The sequence below is a fragment of the Lynx rufus genome, unplaced genomic scaffold, assembly GCF_022079265.1.
Source record: "Lynx rufus isolate CCGP_SWC_20201006 ecotype Redwood Valley unplaced genomic scaffold, mLynRuf1.p SCAF_1, whole genome shotgun sequence".
In the NCBI taxonomy this organism is placed as follows: domain Eukaryota; kingdom Metazoa; phylum Chordata; class Mammalia; order Carnivora; family Felidae; genus Lynx; species Lynx rufus.
Window position 1 is genome coordinate 190,181,629 of NW_025814823.1, and position 16,212 is coordinate 190,197,840.

Here is a 16,212-nt window from a genome sequence, read left to right on the forward strand (position 1 = left end):
GTGGCAAGAACATGGAAGAAGGTAGTCTCAGGGAATGTTTGGCCACTGCATGGAATTTGGATTTATTTTAAGTATAATAAAAAGCTGGTGAGGAATTTTGATAAGCAAGAACGTGAAATGATTCCACTTATGTAGCTACTCTTGGTGCCGAGTTGGATAATGAATCAGAGGGGAACAAGTAGAAAGAGGCAGTGGTTAAAATTGTGATTTTATCATAAGAGGTTAGGATCAGAATCTCTGAACTTCATTTGTGGATTCAGATTACCTAGGTTGAAATCCTAAGCATACCACATTTATCTCTGGATTCATACTACCTGTGTTGAAATCCTAAGCATACCACTTAATAGTTGTATTAAGCAAGATACTTAACCTCTTTGTGCCTCGGTTTCCTTATCTGTGAATGGGAATGGTGATGTTAACTGCCTCATAAAGTTGATAGATCAGATGAATTGTTTGTAAAGGGCTTAGGACCTTGCCTGGGCCATAGAGTTAGGTAAGGCCTAACTCTTTTGCACAGCTCTTCTTTAGTAACAGATTGTGCAAAGCAAAGACATGGTTCCAGTATGTACCAGTTTCAGTTAACAGGGCACCATGCAAAATGAGGGCTGTTTATATGAGAAGTACAGCATCTGTAGTCACCCTTGATGACTCCTAAATCGATAGTTGACAGTGAGCATAAGTAAGAGATTTAAAGTTTTTGAAGTATTTTTTTAGCCTTTGATTTCAATGTTTTAGCTCTACACATGTTTCTGTGGACATAGAATTCTGCCAACATGTCTTAACATTTTAAGTCTTTGCTAGGGGTTACTAAGTTAACTTTAGGGGATATAGCAAATTAACAAGTCTTTATGGCCATGCCTTCAGAAGACCTGAGATTGAAACTTTATTCCAGGATAGCCTCATTTCTTTTCTTTTCTTTTTTTTTTTTAAGTAGGCTCCACACCCAACATGTGGCTTGAACTCACAACTGTTGAGATCCAGTCGCAAGCTCTACTGACTGAGACAGCCAGGTGCCCCACCATGATGGCCTTTTTAAAAATTTTTTGAGAAAGTGATATTTCTCACGTCATTCTCTTTGTATATTTGTTGGTCAGAGATTGTTTATTTTAGCCCCCTCTATTCGTATCTTAATCTCCGTTTGTTTGTTTCTTTGTTTGTTTGTTTTTGTCTTTGTCTTCCATCACCCTCTCTCTTACCAAGAGATTATAGATTTCATTTGTGTATTCACTGGTCAGTTATTAAATACCCATTTTATATGAGACATTCATGGTTAGGTACTAAGAGGGGAATAAAAATGCATAGTATATGCTATAGTCAGTTCTTGTTATTTGACGTGCATAGGTTCTACCAGAGTCACCACAAAAACTGAATTAGCAAATGCCGAACCATTGTTCCCAGGTTAGATTCCTCTGGGCCTCTAGTCACATTTCATCATCCAGTCAGTGCATAACCATGTTTTGTGTCTGTTTCTGTATGAAGATGTCTCAATACACATACTGTTTTCAGTGACACTGAGCTCAGGGCCCAACAACACGTTACAAAGCTTATCTGACAGGTATTTTTTCTGTAAGGCACATTACAGCATACTTACACATAGAAATTCTAGACAGCACTTCAGCACCAGGCTTAGAGATCATTAAACAGCGAAATCACCAACAAAAAGCACAAAGATGTGAAAAATAATGGCATTGCATAAACCAGGGAACAGACACTTGTTTATGGCATGAGAACTAAAGGCAGAACATCGCCTTTTGGCCTCACCTGAGAATGTGCCCAACAGATGAGTCAAATCTTTCACTGCTCTGCACATATTCACAAATGACCATGAAAGTGCTGTGAATATTGATTTTAGTCTTACAAAATTTTAGTAATGCTAAAATTTTAGTAGTACTCATTTTAGTGAGCACATTCACAAATACAGAATCCTCAAATAAGGAAGATCAACTATACTTGTTTTTTAAAAACTTACAGTGTTTTAAGGGGGAATTAAGATATGTTCATACATAGCTATTACATAGGGTACAATATAATTCATAAAAGTTATAAATGTAATGTTTATTTTACCATAGGAAGGGGAGGTTATGGGTTGGCAGGAATCAGGAGGACTTTACTTTTGCATCTTTGTTAAAAACTAGGTTTGAGTTTTACTGAAAGGAGATAATTCTGGGAGTGAACAGTTACTGAGGTAAGAAAGGGCATGTTTAAATTTCAGTTGTTATCCCATAAAGGAAATAAAACAGAAGCAGTGGGAAGAAAGGCTAGGCAGGTAGATTGAAGCCAGATCAGGTAGGTCCTGAACACCAGAACTTTTTGAGTCAAAGGGAAGAAGCTATTTAACCTATTTGCTCAATTACTTAATAAATATTATGGAACATCTGCTATCACCAAGTCTGTTACAGGCACTGGGGATCTTTAAAGTGAGAGACAGGGGTGCCTGGCTGGCTCAGTCAGTTAAGTGTCTGACTCTTGATTTCGGCTCAGATTATGATCTCACAGTTTGTGAGATCGAGCTCCGCGTCAGGCTCTGTGTTGACAACACAAGACTGCTTGGGATACTGTCTGTTTCTTTCTGTCTTTCTTTCTTTCTTTCTTTCCCTCCCTCCCTCCTTCCCTCCCTCTCTCCCTCCCTCTCTCTCTCTCTCTCTCTCCCCTTCTCTCTCTCCCTCTCTCTCTCTCTCTGCCCCTCTGCTGCTCATGCTGTCTCTCTCTCAAAATAAATAAACTAAAAATTAAAAATAAAGATAGAGACAACTTGTGTCCTCTGGGTGTTTTCAGTCCAGAGGGGGAGACAAGAAAACAAATGTGCCTGTTATAGTACACTAGTTTTAGTTTTAGTTCAAGATAAAGAGCAGGGTGCTATGAAGAGCATATAGGCAGATCCCCAGAGTTAAAGGAAGGTTTCTTGGAGGAAGTGGCATTTAAACTAAACCCTGATGATAAGGTGAAGTGAGGCTGGTGACAGGGCTGGGTGGGTAGAGGACTTACAGACAGGAAACAATTCATGCAAAGGCCTTGAGGTGAGAATGATGGTGATGGGACTGAAAGAATAAATTGATATCCCACATGAAAGACTTTTTGTCATGTTAAGGAATTTGGACTTCATCTTGAAGGCTTCCAACGGAAGCCTTTGTTGGATTTAAAAAATGGGGGCTCAGTTACATAGGATTTGTATTTCAGCAAGAGTTCACTTTGGCTCTGGTCTGGTGGGAGATAGAGGAAAAGCAGAGACACTAGTTATAAGATTGTTGGCAATAATCTGGGTGGGAAATGGTCGTGACCCTGCGCTGAGGTAGTGGCAACGTGGGTAGGGAGAAGTAGATGGACATATTAGAGACACTTAGGAACCACCGTAGGTAGAAAAGGCCAGGAAAATGGACTTTTAATGCTAAATAGGAGGGGAGGGAAGTAATGAATTATGATGTTGAAGCCGTAACTCTGGATGGTACTGTCCACTGATAACACAAAGAGGAAAATACTTGGGGAAGGTGGTGATGAATTTGTGGTGGACCACATGGCCAACGGTAAATATATTAGGAAGCTGAATCTAGTCACGGTTTGAAGGATAAGTGGAGAACACACCCCAAATGGAGACATTGTTAAATGTTGGAGCCTAGACTAGAGATGTAGTCTCTGAGGGAAAAGGCTCCCAAAGATGACTCCAAACACCCAGCACCTGCATGCAGCCTGCCTGGCCTTACCATGTACCCTGCAGATCATGTTTCACCCTGAGAAATCGTGAAGCCGCCTGAATGTTGCTCCTTCTCAAATACATGAAAACTAATAATTTTATTGTTAAAAAGCATCTCTAATCTGGAAGAAGAAGAATTTTATCACCCCTTGGGACTTAATAAAGCTAATCTCATTTTGAGTATCTCATATACGTGTTTCATTGATCCTTGTGAAAAATGTTACCCCTGCATCAGGAGGGCCAGAAAAACAGCAGTAAGTGTGAGAGTTAGGGACTGTGAGAAGAGCCAATGCCTCTCTTTTCTTGAGCTCTTTGTGCTGTTTCTGTTCATTCAGTGATGTGTTATAAAATGTAAAATAAGTAAAACATGCAAGAAAAAAGGAAAGACGTTATTAAATGAGGATTGAGAACTTAAAGCTAAAAATAGAGAACTTTGAAGAGGTTGGAATAAAGTTTAAAAGTTTTTAAAAACTCAGTGGAAAAAAAGGGCCCAAAAGTAATACTGATGAGACTTAAAATAAACAAGATAGGAAACTGAAATCAACAGTAAAGATCAATCAAGGTTTTTTTTTAATAGGTTAAAAATAAGTGAGATGTAAAGCAAGATAAAAGGCCTAAAACCAGCCATCAGATAAGAATTTAAAAACATAAAAGGTTAAAAGGAAAAGCTATCCATTAAAAAAGAATAAGAAATAACAGATACTAAAAACAAGAGTGGTAAGATGAAAGGTATAGACATTTTTGTGAGTCTAATATTAAGGGAAGTTTTAAAAAATAGTGTAAAAACCCCAAAGTGGGTTTTTTGGAACACTTAGAAAATGCTCCAGGGAGAAGGAATGTTATCACCAAAATTTTAGCTATGTTTAATATGATCCCCTCTTTGAGATTCTCAAAGCATGTTAGAATATAGTCTCTGAGAAGTGCTGTAGTAATAAAATTGCCTTAGTTTTACGTAACATCTCCAAAATCTTACCATGTTTCACAAAATACTAGAGTACTGTTTTAGAAGAAAGTAAAAATGGAAATCTTAAAAATTACAGAGATAGAGGATAAAGAAAAAATCAGCTGGAAGTAGAAAATAGAATTGGGTTGGGGCTAGCATTCCTACGGAATAGTCTCCAACACTGTTTTGCAGCTAGCCAAGAGAAGAAGGCAACTTGACACCCTTACCCCTGGTCCTTTATCCAAAGCGGGTCTTCAGAAAGCTTTTCTCTGTGCAGATAGGGCACTGATATAACATAAAGAGGCTGCTGAGCCAAGAGAGTGGAAACTGATCCTCAGCAGAATTAAATCAGCTCAGCCATGGGACACTGCCCTAACAAGTGAAGAGAAGTTTTATACACAAGTGCTGTTTTTCTTTTCTTTAAAAGGGATCGATTTTTTTCATCGTATAAATAAAATTGTAAACTAATGTGTCCCCGTCCACATACATTTTTTCACGTTTTTTTTTCCTTCTAGATTTTGTCCACATGTACATGTGTTTTTATATAGTTGATAGTAGTTACTGTTCATCAGATTTGTGTTGTGGGGGCTGTTTTTCTCTGGCAGTGAAAGGAAAAGAATTTTCTAGTGTGTAGCCTCTGCCTGTTTGATTGCTATATTGTCCCATGTACCATTGCTGCCACGTTTTAGAAACAACTTATCTTACTTTCCTGAACCACATAACAAATACCTTCTTTTGCCAGCCATAGAACATCCCTTCCCCAAATCTTAATTGGCACCAGAAAATTTCTCTGGAAAAAAAATAACTCTTTAGCATCATGGGACTAGCCAGTGGTTGGGACAGCTTTTTTTAAGCTTGTCATCTGCTACCCAGCTCATGGTAGCAGCAGCACCTATGGTAGAGGGAGAGTAGAAGGGTTTCTACATAAACGATCAAGATCCATGAACATCCAGACATTTCTTCGTTTAATGATTTGTGCTCTTGCAAAGGAAGCAGGATATAGAAACCAGGTATTGTGGCCCTTCTAAAATGCTTTCTTCAGACAGCCACCTCATGGAATGAATTATATGACCTTGTTTTGGGCATTTTGAAAGCTCAGAATTCTGCAGTTTCTGATAATGCTAGATAATTTCCCTTCTTATAATAGCTTAAAAGTCTTTGTTTTTGCTTTAATTTTGCTTTGGGATGTGCAACTCCATCAGTAGATGTGAATGAGTTTAGTGAATCTAAAAAAAGGGACTTTTTATTTATTTGATCAGATGATGTCAGGTTACCACTAAAAAAGAAATTGCTACTTTATGTAAAATAAAACTGTAGCTCAAGATTAGTAAGAATAAACTTCAAAATAACTCTGTTAAGCATAAAATAGTTGTTCTCTGCCAGGGCTTGCATTAATAGTATTATTACTGTAATATTATATTATTAGTATTATTAGTGTTACTAATTTCTTAGTAATGCTCATTTCCAGGTCTTTGGCCGCTTCTTAATAATAATTGTTTTTGCCTTGCTATATACTTAACATTTTCAAGATCTTCATTTCAGTATCTATATGCTTTGGGTCAGATAGGCTGCTAGTTACCATGACTGTAAAGTTCTGCAACAATGAATGAGATGTAAGTAATAAGAATTAGTTTACTCTAAGGGACCATATAAAGAATATCTTCAAACTAAAAATAAATATTGGCAGAAAAATGACCATGTGTGCTAAATGGTACCCTTAACCATTTCATTTAATCTCTGTTATACATAGGAACTGTCTTTCAGATGAGGAAACTTGAGACACAGAGTGGTTGATTTGTCCAGGAGTCCGCGACAAAATTCAGGCCATATTAATCTCTAATTATTGGTCAATTAATGTACATATTACTTTGCTTTCCTACAAAATAGCCATAAAAGATGAAGCAGATTATGAAAATACATAAATTTGCAGTATTTTCCTTTAGGGTGGGCTTGTGTTTGGAACAGTTCCTAGAGCCCAGGCCCATTTTAAATGTTTGGAAATGGGTTGCTATCAAACAGGTTATTTTATTTCGTATTGCTAACCACTGAAGTTGTAAGGAAGGGGAAATAATTTTATAGTTTCTTCCTCCCACAGGTCATAATTTAGTTGTGGACATCAGGATGTTTTTCTTGGCTTATCTCATTCATGTAATTTTTTTTGCACATCTGTTACATAAATTGCTAAAACTCTTTCCTTGAAAAATTGCCAGTTTAAGTCACACTTAATAGCGATCAAGAGGTCGGTAACTTTTGGAAAAAAGAATTCAATGACAGACTTCGAGGGGCAGAAATCCAACTACCATCCTGGTTTAAGTATTTTTTGTTTTGGATCAATTCCTTAATTTTTTGAGTCGTTGGAATAATTATGTGTGGCTTCTAATCTTTCCCTGAAGACTTTATGTTGGACTATAAACATTTAACATATAAACTTTTATATAGAAAAGTATTTTAGTCATTGCTTCCATAAGTTTGTATCTTTTAGTGATCAATTTATATATACATTCTAATCTGGCACATAGTTTGGCATGAGAAACTAAACTTGGAGTATTGACTTCTTTCAGGCTTACTGATTTTATGTAACCTTTCCTAACCCTGAATTCTACATAAACCGCAAAATAATGATATTCTGTGGGGGTTTTTTTTTGTTTTTTGGAACAAAGTTCATAAGACATTACTTCTGCTAGTTGCATTTTAGAACAGCTTTATTATACTTAAGTGATAAACATATCAGTTGTTAGAAATCTCAGATATTTTAGATGTAAGTTGTTAGTTTGGGCTCATGTAAACTGATATTGAGTCAGTACTGGAAATTTTCCTGGAATGTTAGGTAAACTCTTCCTTAAGCAAGGGACCAACTATTTATTTAACGCACAATTTGAAATTATATGGATTTGGAATGCTAGGTTTTAAGCTTGAAATCTTTAGATAATGATATCATTTGGAGTACTAATAATCTGTAATGGGTATATTTAGAGATTAGAAAATATGTGATAAATCAGTTAATGTCAGTTACTGATAAAAGTTCTTAAATATTTTTTTGTATTACATTTCCTACTGTGTAACCATCCTCCTTTCTAAAATGTAGTAGATTTTTGGGGCGCCTGGGTGGCTCAGTCGGTTAAGCATCCGACTTCGGCTCAGGTCACGATCTCACAGTTCGTGAGTTCGAGCCCTGCGTCGGGCTCTGTGCTGACAGCTCAGAGCCTGGAGCCTGTTTCAGATTCTGTGTCTCCCTCTCTCTGACCCTCCCCCCGTTCATGCTCTGTCTCTCTCTGTCTCAAAAATAAATAAATGTTAAAAAAAAAATTAAATAAATAAATAAAATGTAGTAGATTTTTGTTCAGTTTTGACTTTGTAAAACAGATCTAGATTTGTTAACAGGAAATAATGTACAATTTTATTATGATCCAAATCTGATTTGCAGCTGTGGGGACAAGTCACTTAGCCAAGCCTTTCATTGGCATCCACTGGGCAGCTCGGCTTTGTTATGTTACAGCTCTGGGGCTGTTGTAACTTAATTTCTTTGTGAGCAACAAATCAAGAAAGCCAACCTCCAGTACTGGTAGTGAATGTGGCAGAGCCTAAGAAAATTATTATTAACAGAAAATAGTAGCTTTACAAAGGGTATTTAGAGAAGAACACATTGGGTTTGGTGTAGTACCTTGGATTAATGACACAATCAAATCATACAGAATCACTAAAAAAAAAAAAAAAAATTATGAAAAGTGTTCTGCCATGCATAAGTTTCCTACCTAAGAAAGAAAACTTGATGACTCTAACTATTTTTACCATGTGTTGGGGAAGTATAATAAGTACAGGATACTTTAAAGTCTTGATCGAATCTGGGAGATTGTCAGGAGTCTGTACAACCATTTTTGTCTTCGTAATTTTTAAGATAAAGGTTTTCTGTTAATCGTTCATGAATGTTAGAGGTTTATTCTTAGTCATTTCTATGTGCAGAATATGTTCAGTGTTTAATTTGTTCCCCATTGTCCTCTGCAAAAAAACTGAAAATATACTTTTTATATCTTTTTATCTTTCTACTATATCTGTAAATAGTACAAACACAGCCTAAAGTTTTGAGTTAAGATTACAAGAATATCGAGCCATATTAATCAACAGTGTTCAGTAATAGGAAAACATCAGGGGTGGTTAAATTTTGGACTCCCAATTCTCCATCCCCATGGACTAAACTATTACTGGAATTGAAGGCCAACATCAATCAGAATGGATCAAAGAATTTGTTAGTAGTATGGTGGAAGAATAGCTTTTGCCTTAGAAAAGACTAGATCCACTTTAATTTTCTTACATCTTAAAACAATTAGAATTTCAGTTAGAGTTACATCAGCTAGAGGTGCTTTTCTCTTGTCATATGTGGGGAATGAACAACTGAAGTGGTGTTTTTGAACGTTAATACATTTTCTGTGGTTTTCATGTCGTAAGCAGGCAGCTTGTGTTTGGACTTCAGCAGTTTTTCTGTCTGTACTGTTTTTAAAATGTTTTAGGTATCCGGTTATAGTATCTAACTTGATCTTTGAGTATCCAGAATATTCTAAAAGTAGAAGCTTTAAAAAGAACTATGGGAGTCCCCTCCTCCCTCAGTAAAACCTGGCAGTAAACTGTTCTTTAATATTTATTTGGTGTTAATTTTTTTTTACTGTGATAGCTAAAGCATGAAGTATAGTATTTCAGTGCAAATTCTTGATGGTTATTTTAAAAAGCAGAAAGTCTCATGTTTCAGCATTTAGTATTTTAATGTTCCCTCTTGAAAAGTAAAGAGGAAAACAGAAGGTACATAATCCAGCATAGTCCTCTGTGTAAATAGGTGAAGTCATAAATAATATGCACATGAGCATCCCACATATTTATGATATAAATAGATTGAAATAGGGTATATGTTTTTTAAATAACCAGGTTATTCTTCTGAAGTCTTGTTACTACAGAAGAATGGATAAGAGAGCCTGAGATTTTAGAGGTCTTCAATTTCAGTTTTTCCCTATTCAAAATGTTTTTTTTCTTACCTTGCTTTTAAGAGTATTTGTGTTTAAGAGGGGGAGGAATACATTGGTTTCCTCCTTTCCACTTGGATAGTTCATTATTTAATATTTAGTAAAACCAAAGAAAATATAATTTCCATAACTGGGAATATATTTCTTTAAAGATTAATTCAGCATTTCTTTTAGTAGCACAGTTTGTGATGTCATCTTAATTTATTAAGAAGCTTTTTCTTTTAGGTCGGATGATATTACTAATTCTCTGATTTTAGGGCATTGTGGTATAATATGGGCTTTAGAATTAGAAAACCCAGCAGTTTAAACATCAGCTGCTTACTAGTCTTGTGATGATACAAGTGAGCTTATTTAATTTCTCTACCAAGGAGTTGCTATTAAATATTATTATATTTCTATTAAATATTGCTATAATACTGCTATTATATTACTATTAAATGTATTATATTAAATATACTTTTCCTCTCACTCATTTTCTTTCTGTTTGGTAGAAGGGGCCACTGCTGCTAATGACAGCATGGCAGCACTAGAGAGAAAGTGGCCAGCAGTAGGTTTGTTGTATTTGTTTTTTTCTCTACTTTCCAATATTTATTATATTAGTTTTCTTCTGGTGTGGAGGGAACACTGTAATTTATTCCTTATATTAGCACTGTAGGTATTTTATAACTAAGATACTTTATAATCAAATATGATAATATTTGCTTTAGCAATATTAATTCTACTGAACGAGTCCTTTTGTTAAGACATTTTTCGGGACACCTGGGTGGCTCAGTCATTTAAGCGTCTGACTTCGGCTCAGGTCATGATCTCACAGTTCATCAATTCGAGCCCCATATTGGGCTCTGTGCTAACAGCTCAGAGCCTGGAGCCTACAGCCTGCTTCTGAGTCTGTGTCGCCCTCCCTGTCTCTCTGCCATTCTCCTGCTCACGCTATGTCTCTCTCCCTCTCTCAAAAATAAATAAATCTTAAAAAAAATTTTAAAAAGACATTTTTCATTGCTTTGTATTTTACTTTCAGGTCAAGAAAATACTTTTTTTTTCCATGGGTAGCAAATATCCAGCCAAGTAGATGAATCAGTTTTTCCAACTCCCCACACCATTTCTGTACAGCCTCAGATTTTCTGCTGACAATGAAAGTTATGTATTTGTTGAATTTAGAAGTGGTAGACTTCTTGGTTGTTGATCATAAATATGATTCTGTTCACAGGATTGTAATTACCATGTACTTGGTTTTAAAATGAGTATTGAACCTATAAAATGTTTAGCTTGCAGATAAGGGTAATGTGGTAAAGGCGGTCCCCTGATGAAAACTGAATATCAGATGGTCTGTATCACACTTTTAGAGCAAGTATTCTTAAAACTATTTTCCCAATGTTTTGGCCAGAAGCTTAAAAAAAAAAAAAAAAAAGGAACAAGCATTAAAAGAAGGAATTTGTTACCTGAGAAAACTTTCTTTTTCAGTGTTTATTTTATGGGTGTTTTATTATTTTTAAAAAGTTATTTAAAGATTGATACTTTATTAATGGGAGCATAATAGTTTTACCTGTGTCATAAAAGTATCTTCTGAAATCTTTGTGGCGTTGAGATTAAGAGGTGAGTTTTTAGTGTAAGTTTTAATGTTCAAGAATTATTCTTTCCTAAAAGAGTTTCTTAAAAACATGTTAATTTTGTTTTTCTTTTTTTTACGTTTTATTTATTTTTGAGACGGAGAGAGACAGGGCATGAACTGGGGAGGGTCAGAGAGAGAGAGGGAGACACAGAATCTGAAGCAGGCTCCAGACTCTGAGCTGTCGGCACAGAGCCCGATGCGGGGCTCGAACTCACGAACTGCAAGATCATGACCTGAGCCGAAGTCGGACGCTTAACCGACTGAGCCACCCAGGCACCCCAAAAACATGTTAATTTTAATATTAGGTACTTAAATTGATCCCTGTAGTTTTACACATATAGCACTTGGTATACATATTTTAGTATGTATACATATACATTAGTTACTAGTTTGCTGCACTTATTAGCCTGATAAAAACAAGATGTTGGAAGTACAAATAATACATATGTGGGCTACCATGATGCTTATTTGCTGATGAAAGTTAAAAGGTTGCTAATGATGATACTGTACTTGATTTCTATTTTTAATGGCATTTAAAAGTTTTTCCTTGGTTAAAGTTCATGGGAGGAAATTTGGAAAATACAGGAAAGTATAAAGAAAGAAATACTGTTATTTAAAACCATTACTTTGAATGTTGTGTCTCTGTCTCTTGCTGCCTGTTTTCCTGTTAGTGAGACTCTAAGTGTGGATGTATGTTTGCATGCATAGAATAAAATACAAATTTAAAGGTCTAAGAGAAAATACTGCTAAATATTTTCCTGATCTCAGAGTGAATGAAGGCTTTATATAGTAAGTTTAAAACAAAAAGAAGAAAACATGAAAAATATGACTTTTTTTTTTAAAGGAAGTAAAATTAAAAGGACAAGCTGGGAAAAAATACTTTCTACTGCATCAGTCTGTTTCAGTTTCCTTATTCCTTTGCTGGTAGTTAGAACTGAATTGTACCTAAGCTTTACCTTTTCTCTTGGTATATAGTTTTGTTTTAACAAAGCATATTCCTGAACTTTTGACAGGAAAATATATCAATAAGAACTATTCAAATGTTTTCTTGTCAGTTATTTTACTGATTATTCTTAATGCAGATTAGAAGAAGCATTGGCCATCTATAAGTAAAAGTCCCACGTTAGCTCACTTTCAACCAATCTTGCCTCTAAAACCTGTTCCCAAACTGTTACTAAGTAAAATAATTTGGTATTCTATCAGTAGTGAGCAGTGCAATAAACAGAAAATGAGGAATAAAGAACAGAGCCAAATGGACACTAATAATTTACAAATTGAATAGTCAGCCCTTGAATAATTGAACATTGGCCATGTGAATACAGTCACAGAAGTATGTGTACAGAAGTTGAGGGCAGTAACTTTTAGTCTTTGGCATTAAAGATCCAATGAGTGAGTGGTGCTGGGTTGTCGAGGGTTAAGTACTCTCACTGGATCTCCCTTAGTCCTGTCCTGCCTGTTAGGGTGTTGTGAGGGGCAAATGTGAAAGCATGAAAAGGACTGTAGATGCAGTGAAGTCTTACTGATAACAAACAATAATGAGTGTGGTTCAATACTGCTTTAAGGTAAAATCTTCAGAACATGAGCAGATTCTTAATATTCTTCACTTTTTGGTTATTTCATGGTAATTTCCTAGAATTTTACTTGCAGAACACATCCTAGACCTTTGTCTGAATTTGGTGCTTTAAAAAACTGTTGAGAGAGCCCCCTCTAGTGTCTGAATTATCCATTCTTAAAACATTTTTGTCAATCATAGGAAGTTTTAAGAATTAAACTAGCTATTTTTTCCTTTCACATCTGGATGTAATTTCTTTTTAACTTTTTTTTTTTTTTGGTGGGGGTTGGGAAGAGGTTATTTTCCTTTTTAAAAAAGGTCACTGGAATTATGGGTAGGGTGTGGATTGAGGGCAACTGAAAACATGGGAAAGGAAGGATCAAAATGCCATTTCTACCTTTTTAGAAATAGTTATTTTTAAATGACCTGGAGTAAGGCCAAACTATACAGTAGTGTGTTGTTTTGTTTTAGTTTACATTTGTTTCTGAATTAGGTGCAGCTTAAAAATACTTTATTTTGGAATTCTTTATAGCCAGCGGATCTCATCTTCAGAGTTCTTTGCAGTTTCTGAAAGCAACAGTTTCACTGGAAAAATGGCTTTAAAATAGAGCCATTCTCTTCATGGAAGTGTTCTAACTTTATTATTTTTTGTTATTGTTGCCATATTTTGTGGATGTACTTTGTGTACTTTGTAACTATATTGTAAGTGTGTTTTAATGGTAAGTTGTCATTTTATATAGTTCCCATTGTTTTTCAACCAAGGAAATAAGGAGATTCTTAAATTATTGGCTGTCTGCCACCTCTTCCTGTAAACACACAGCACTCAAACACACAGGCCTTCAGCTAAGAATCTTGTGAAGGGTTAGAGAAACAGGACCTTTCTCATTTGACCCATGGGCTTTTGTAGCTTGAACAAGGAAAGTAGTGTTCTGAAAGCTACAGCATTTATGAAGGCTCTAGTAAAAATATTTCATGTGCATGGACTAGAGATTAACTCCTTTCATCTTGTTCTCTTGAAATTAAACAATGCAAACAGATTTTAAGTGCATTCTTGCTAATGAAATGCTTGGGTGAATTATAATCCTAATTGCTATTGTTCATTCCCACAGCTGCATGTTGACACTTATAACTGCCTAAGCCATGCATTCTTCAGCCAGTAGGATAAACAAAAGCATTTTGAAATCCATCATTTTGTGGCATCTTAAATTGCAAATCTGTCATTGACTGCCTTGATTTTATTTTGTTTCCATTGTTGAAAAAAAATTGGAAAAAATGTTACTCCTTTGTATCTATACATAAAATTATTGTCAAGAGGATCATTACTGGGTTTTTAGGAAAATTCATTCATTAATCGTCTCAGTTGGTAAAGGAGGCATTGGAAACTATGTCCCAGGGAAACAATTTATACTTATGTTATCAAGCTAGTTGATACTTTAGGAGGCAGCTTTCGCCAAGATTTGAAAGAAAGTGATAGGATTTCACTGTCCTTTCTTAGTAGAACAGTATTCTGAATGTAAATCTAGAAGCCAAATTTATTCTGTGATTTGGCAAGTTATATATGTGTAATGGTCCCTTTCAAATTTTACCCCAAACCATTTATTAGTCTTTTTTTTTTAAGTAAAGAAAGAGAAAGGTTTGCAATGAATTTGAAATTTGTATTTCTTTGTATTTGAGAAACAGATTTGAATACAAATTATATCCATACCTTCCTTCCTTTAAAAAATAGAACTTTCTGATAACTGAAAAACCATACAGCAAGAGTGAGATGTATGGAAGTCATAGTTACCAAATTCTGATTTTTCTGTATTTCTAAGGCTTGATTTTAAGTGAAAGATTTGAATGATCGTATTCATAGGCATCTGTTACAATAATTGCTCAGTGATAATTGGAGTTTTAGATGTCAAATGGATACTACTATAGTTTGTCACTTTTTCACAGTATTTCTTTCTGAGAATGTCATTGAATTCTTAAATCCATATGAGTATGTAAATTCTATTTTAATAACCAAACATTTTGCTATCTTTTATCTTAAGGGACTCTTTTCAAAGTCCTTTCTTATAAAAATATTAAGTAATATTTTTATTACTCCTAATAGGTGTTTATTATCTTTCTTAATAATAATGACAGCTGGCCTGTATTGAGCAATTTCTGTGTGTCAGGCACTATGCTACTAATAGATTTCATTTGAGATGCCACCCTTTTAGGTAGTATTCTTTCTTACTCCCATTTTGCATTTGAGGAAACTAAAATTAAGATAATTAGAATAATTTTGCTAAAAGTCACAAAGTAACTGAAGTCAGATCTTTCTGATTCCTAGAACCCATGTTCTTCATCACTGTTGAAGTCTTAAGTGAAAGTTAAATGTTATACAGACTCCTGATGGAATATTATGTAGCCATCAAGAGTGAGGGTTATGGTGACTAGTGACACGGAAAACCTATATGATGTAATAAGTGAAAAGACACCAAGGGATTACAGTTTAAATGTTCATAGTGATTCTAAACATTTTTAATGTTACCTTTGGCTTGTCATTGCTTCTTGAAAATGCAATATAAATAATGTGTAGCTCTTCTGTAATTTTGCTGATTAATTTACAGAAATTCTGTAAGGAAACAAGAGTGCATGTAAACTAGATCTGGTTAGGAAACAGACAACTTAGTTTTATAATAGACTCTAGTGTGTTCAATTTCCTTTTTAATTTGACCCAAAGCCGTTTTTTTGCTGGACTTAGGCCAGCTCTAATGTAATCAGTCTCTCATCTGTTTTCTGGAAGGCTAATGGAATAGTAAAATTTTCTTAAATATAACTTATATGTGCTATATAGTACTCTCGAAGTAGCTTATGCACAAAAGATGTTTTCTTTCCCACCCTGTAGAGGTATCTCATTAGGACACCCAGTAGTGTCATTATTAAGTTTTCATGTGTTTCTCAGTTTTGATGCTAATCTTTGTGTGTGTGCGTGCGTTTTTTTTCCTCTGCAGCACCAATGTGGTTATGAATTATTCAGAGATCGAGTCTAAGGTTCGAGAAGCAACGAATGACGATCCTTGGGGACCTTCTGGGCAACTCATGGGAGAGATTGCCAAGTAAGTGATAATTTGACTCAGCAGTGCAGAAAGAATCCAACTATCTTTACATAGAAATATGAAATTTGCTTTCAGTTTTAAACAGTTTAGCTGCCAGACAGAAATTCTGCATAATCATTCAGATATTAGTGGAGGAAGTTCTACACACAGTCCATTTCCCCTTAAAAATTAGCTCAAAAAAGTAAAACTATTTTTCAGTGAAGTTTAGAGACTTACGTAGCTTATCATAGAATTTTGACAAATGTGTATAAAATAACTTGAAATAAAGTCAGGAAAATTTTTTTTGATGAGCATCTCGACCAGTATGCTGGTAAATAAAGGGCTT

The 16,212-nt window shown here is 35.2% G+C and overlaps 1 protein-coding gene across 2 annotated transcripts in view; it reads left to right on the forward strand.

Moving 5' to 3' along the window:
- Nucleotides 1–16,212, forward strand: part of CLINT1 (clathrin interactor 1) — a 59,442-nt gene that overhangs the window by 15,395 nt on the left and 27,835 nt on the right. For both annotated transcript variants that reach the window (XM_047091830.1, XM_047091839.1), the window contains exon 2: nucleotides 15,783–15,887. In XM_047091830.1, coding sequence (XP_046947786.1) covers nucleotides 15,783–15,887 — 105 coding nt within the window. The remainder of the gene's footprint in view (nucleotides 1–15,782; nucleotides 15,888–16,212) is intronic.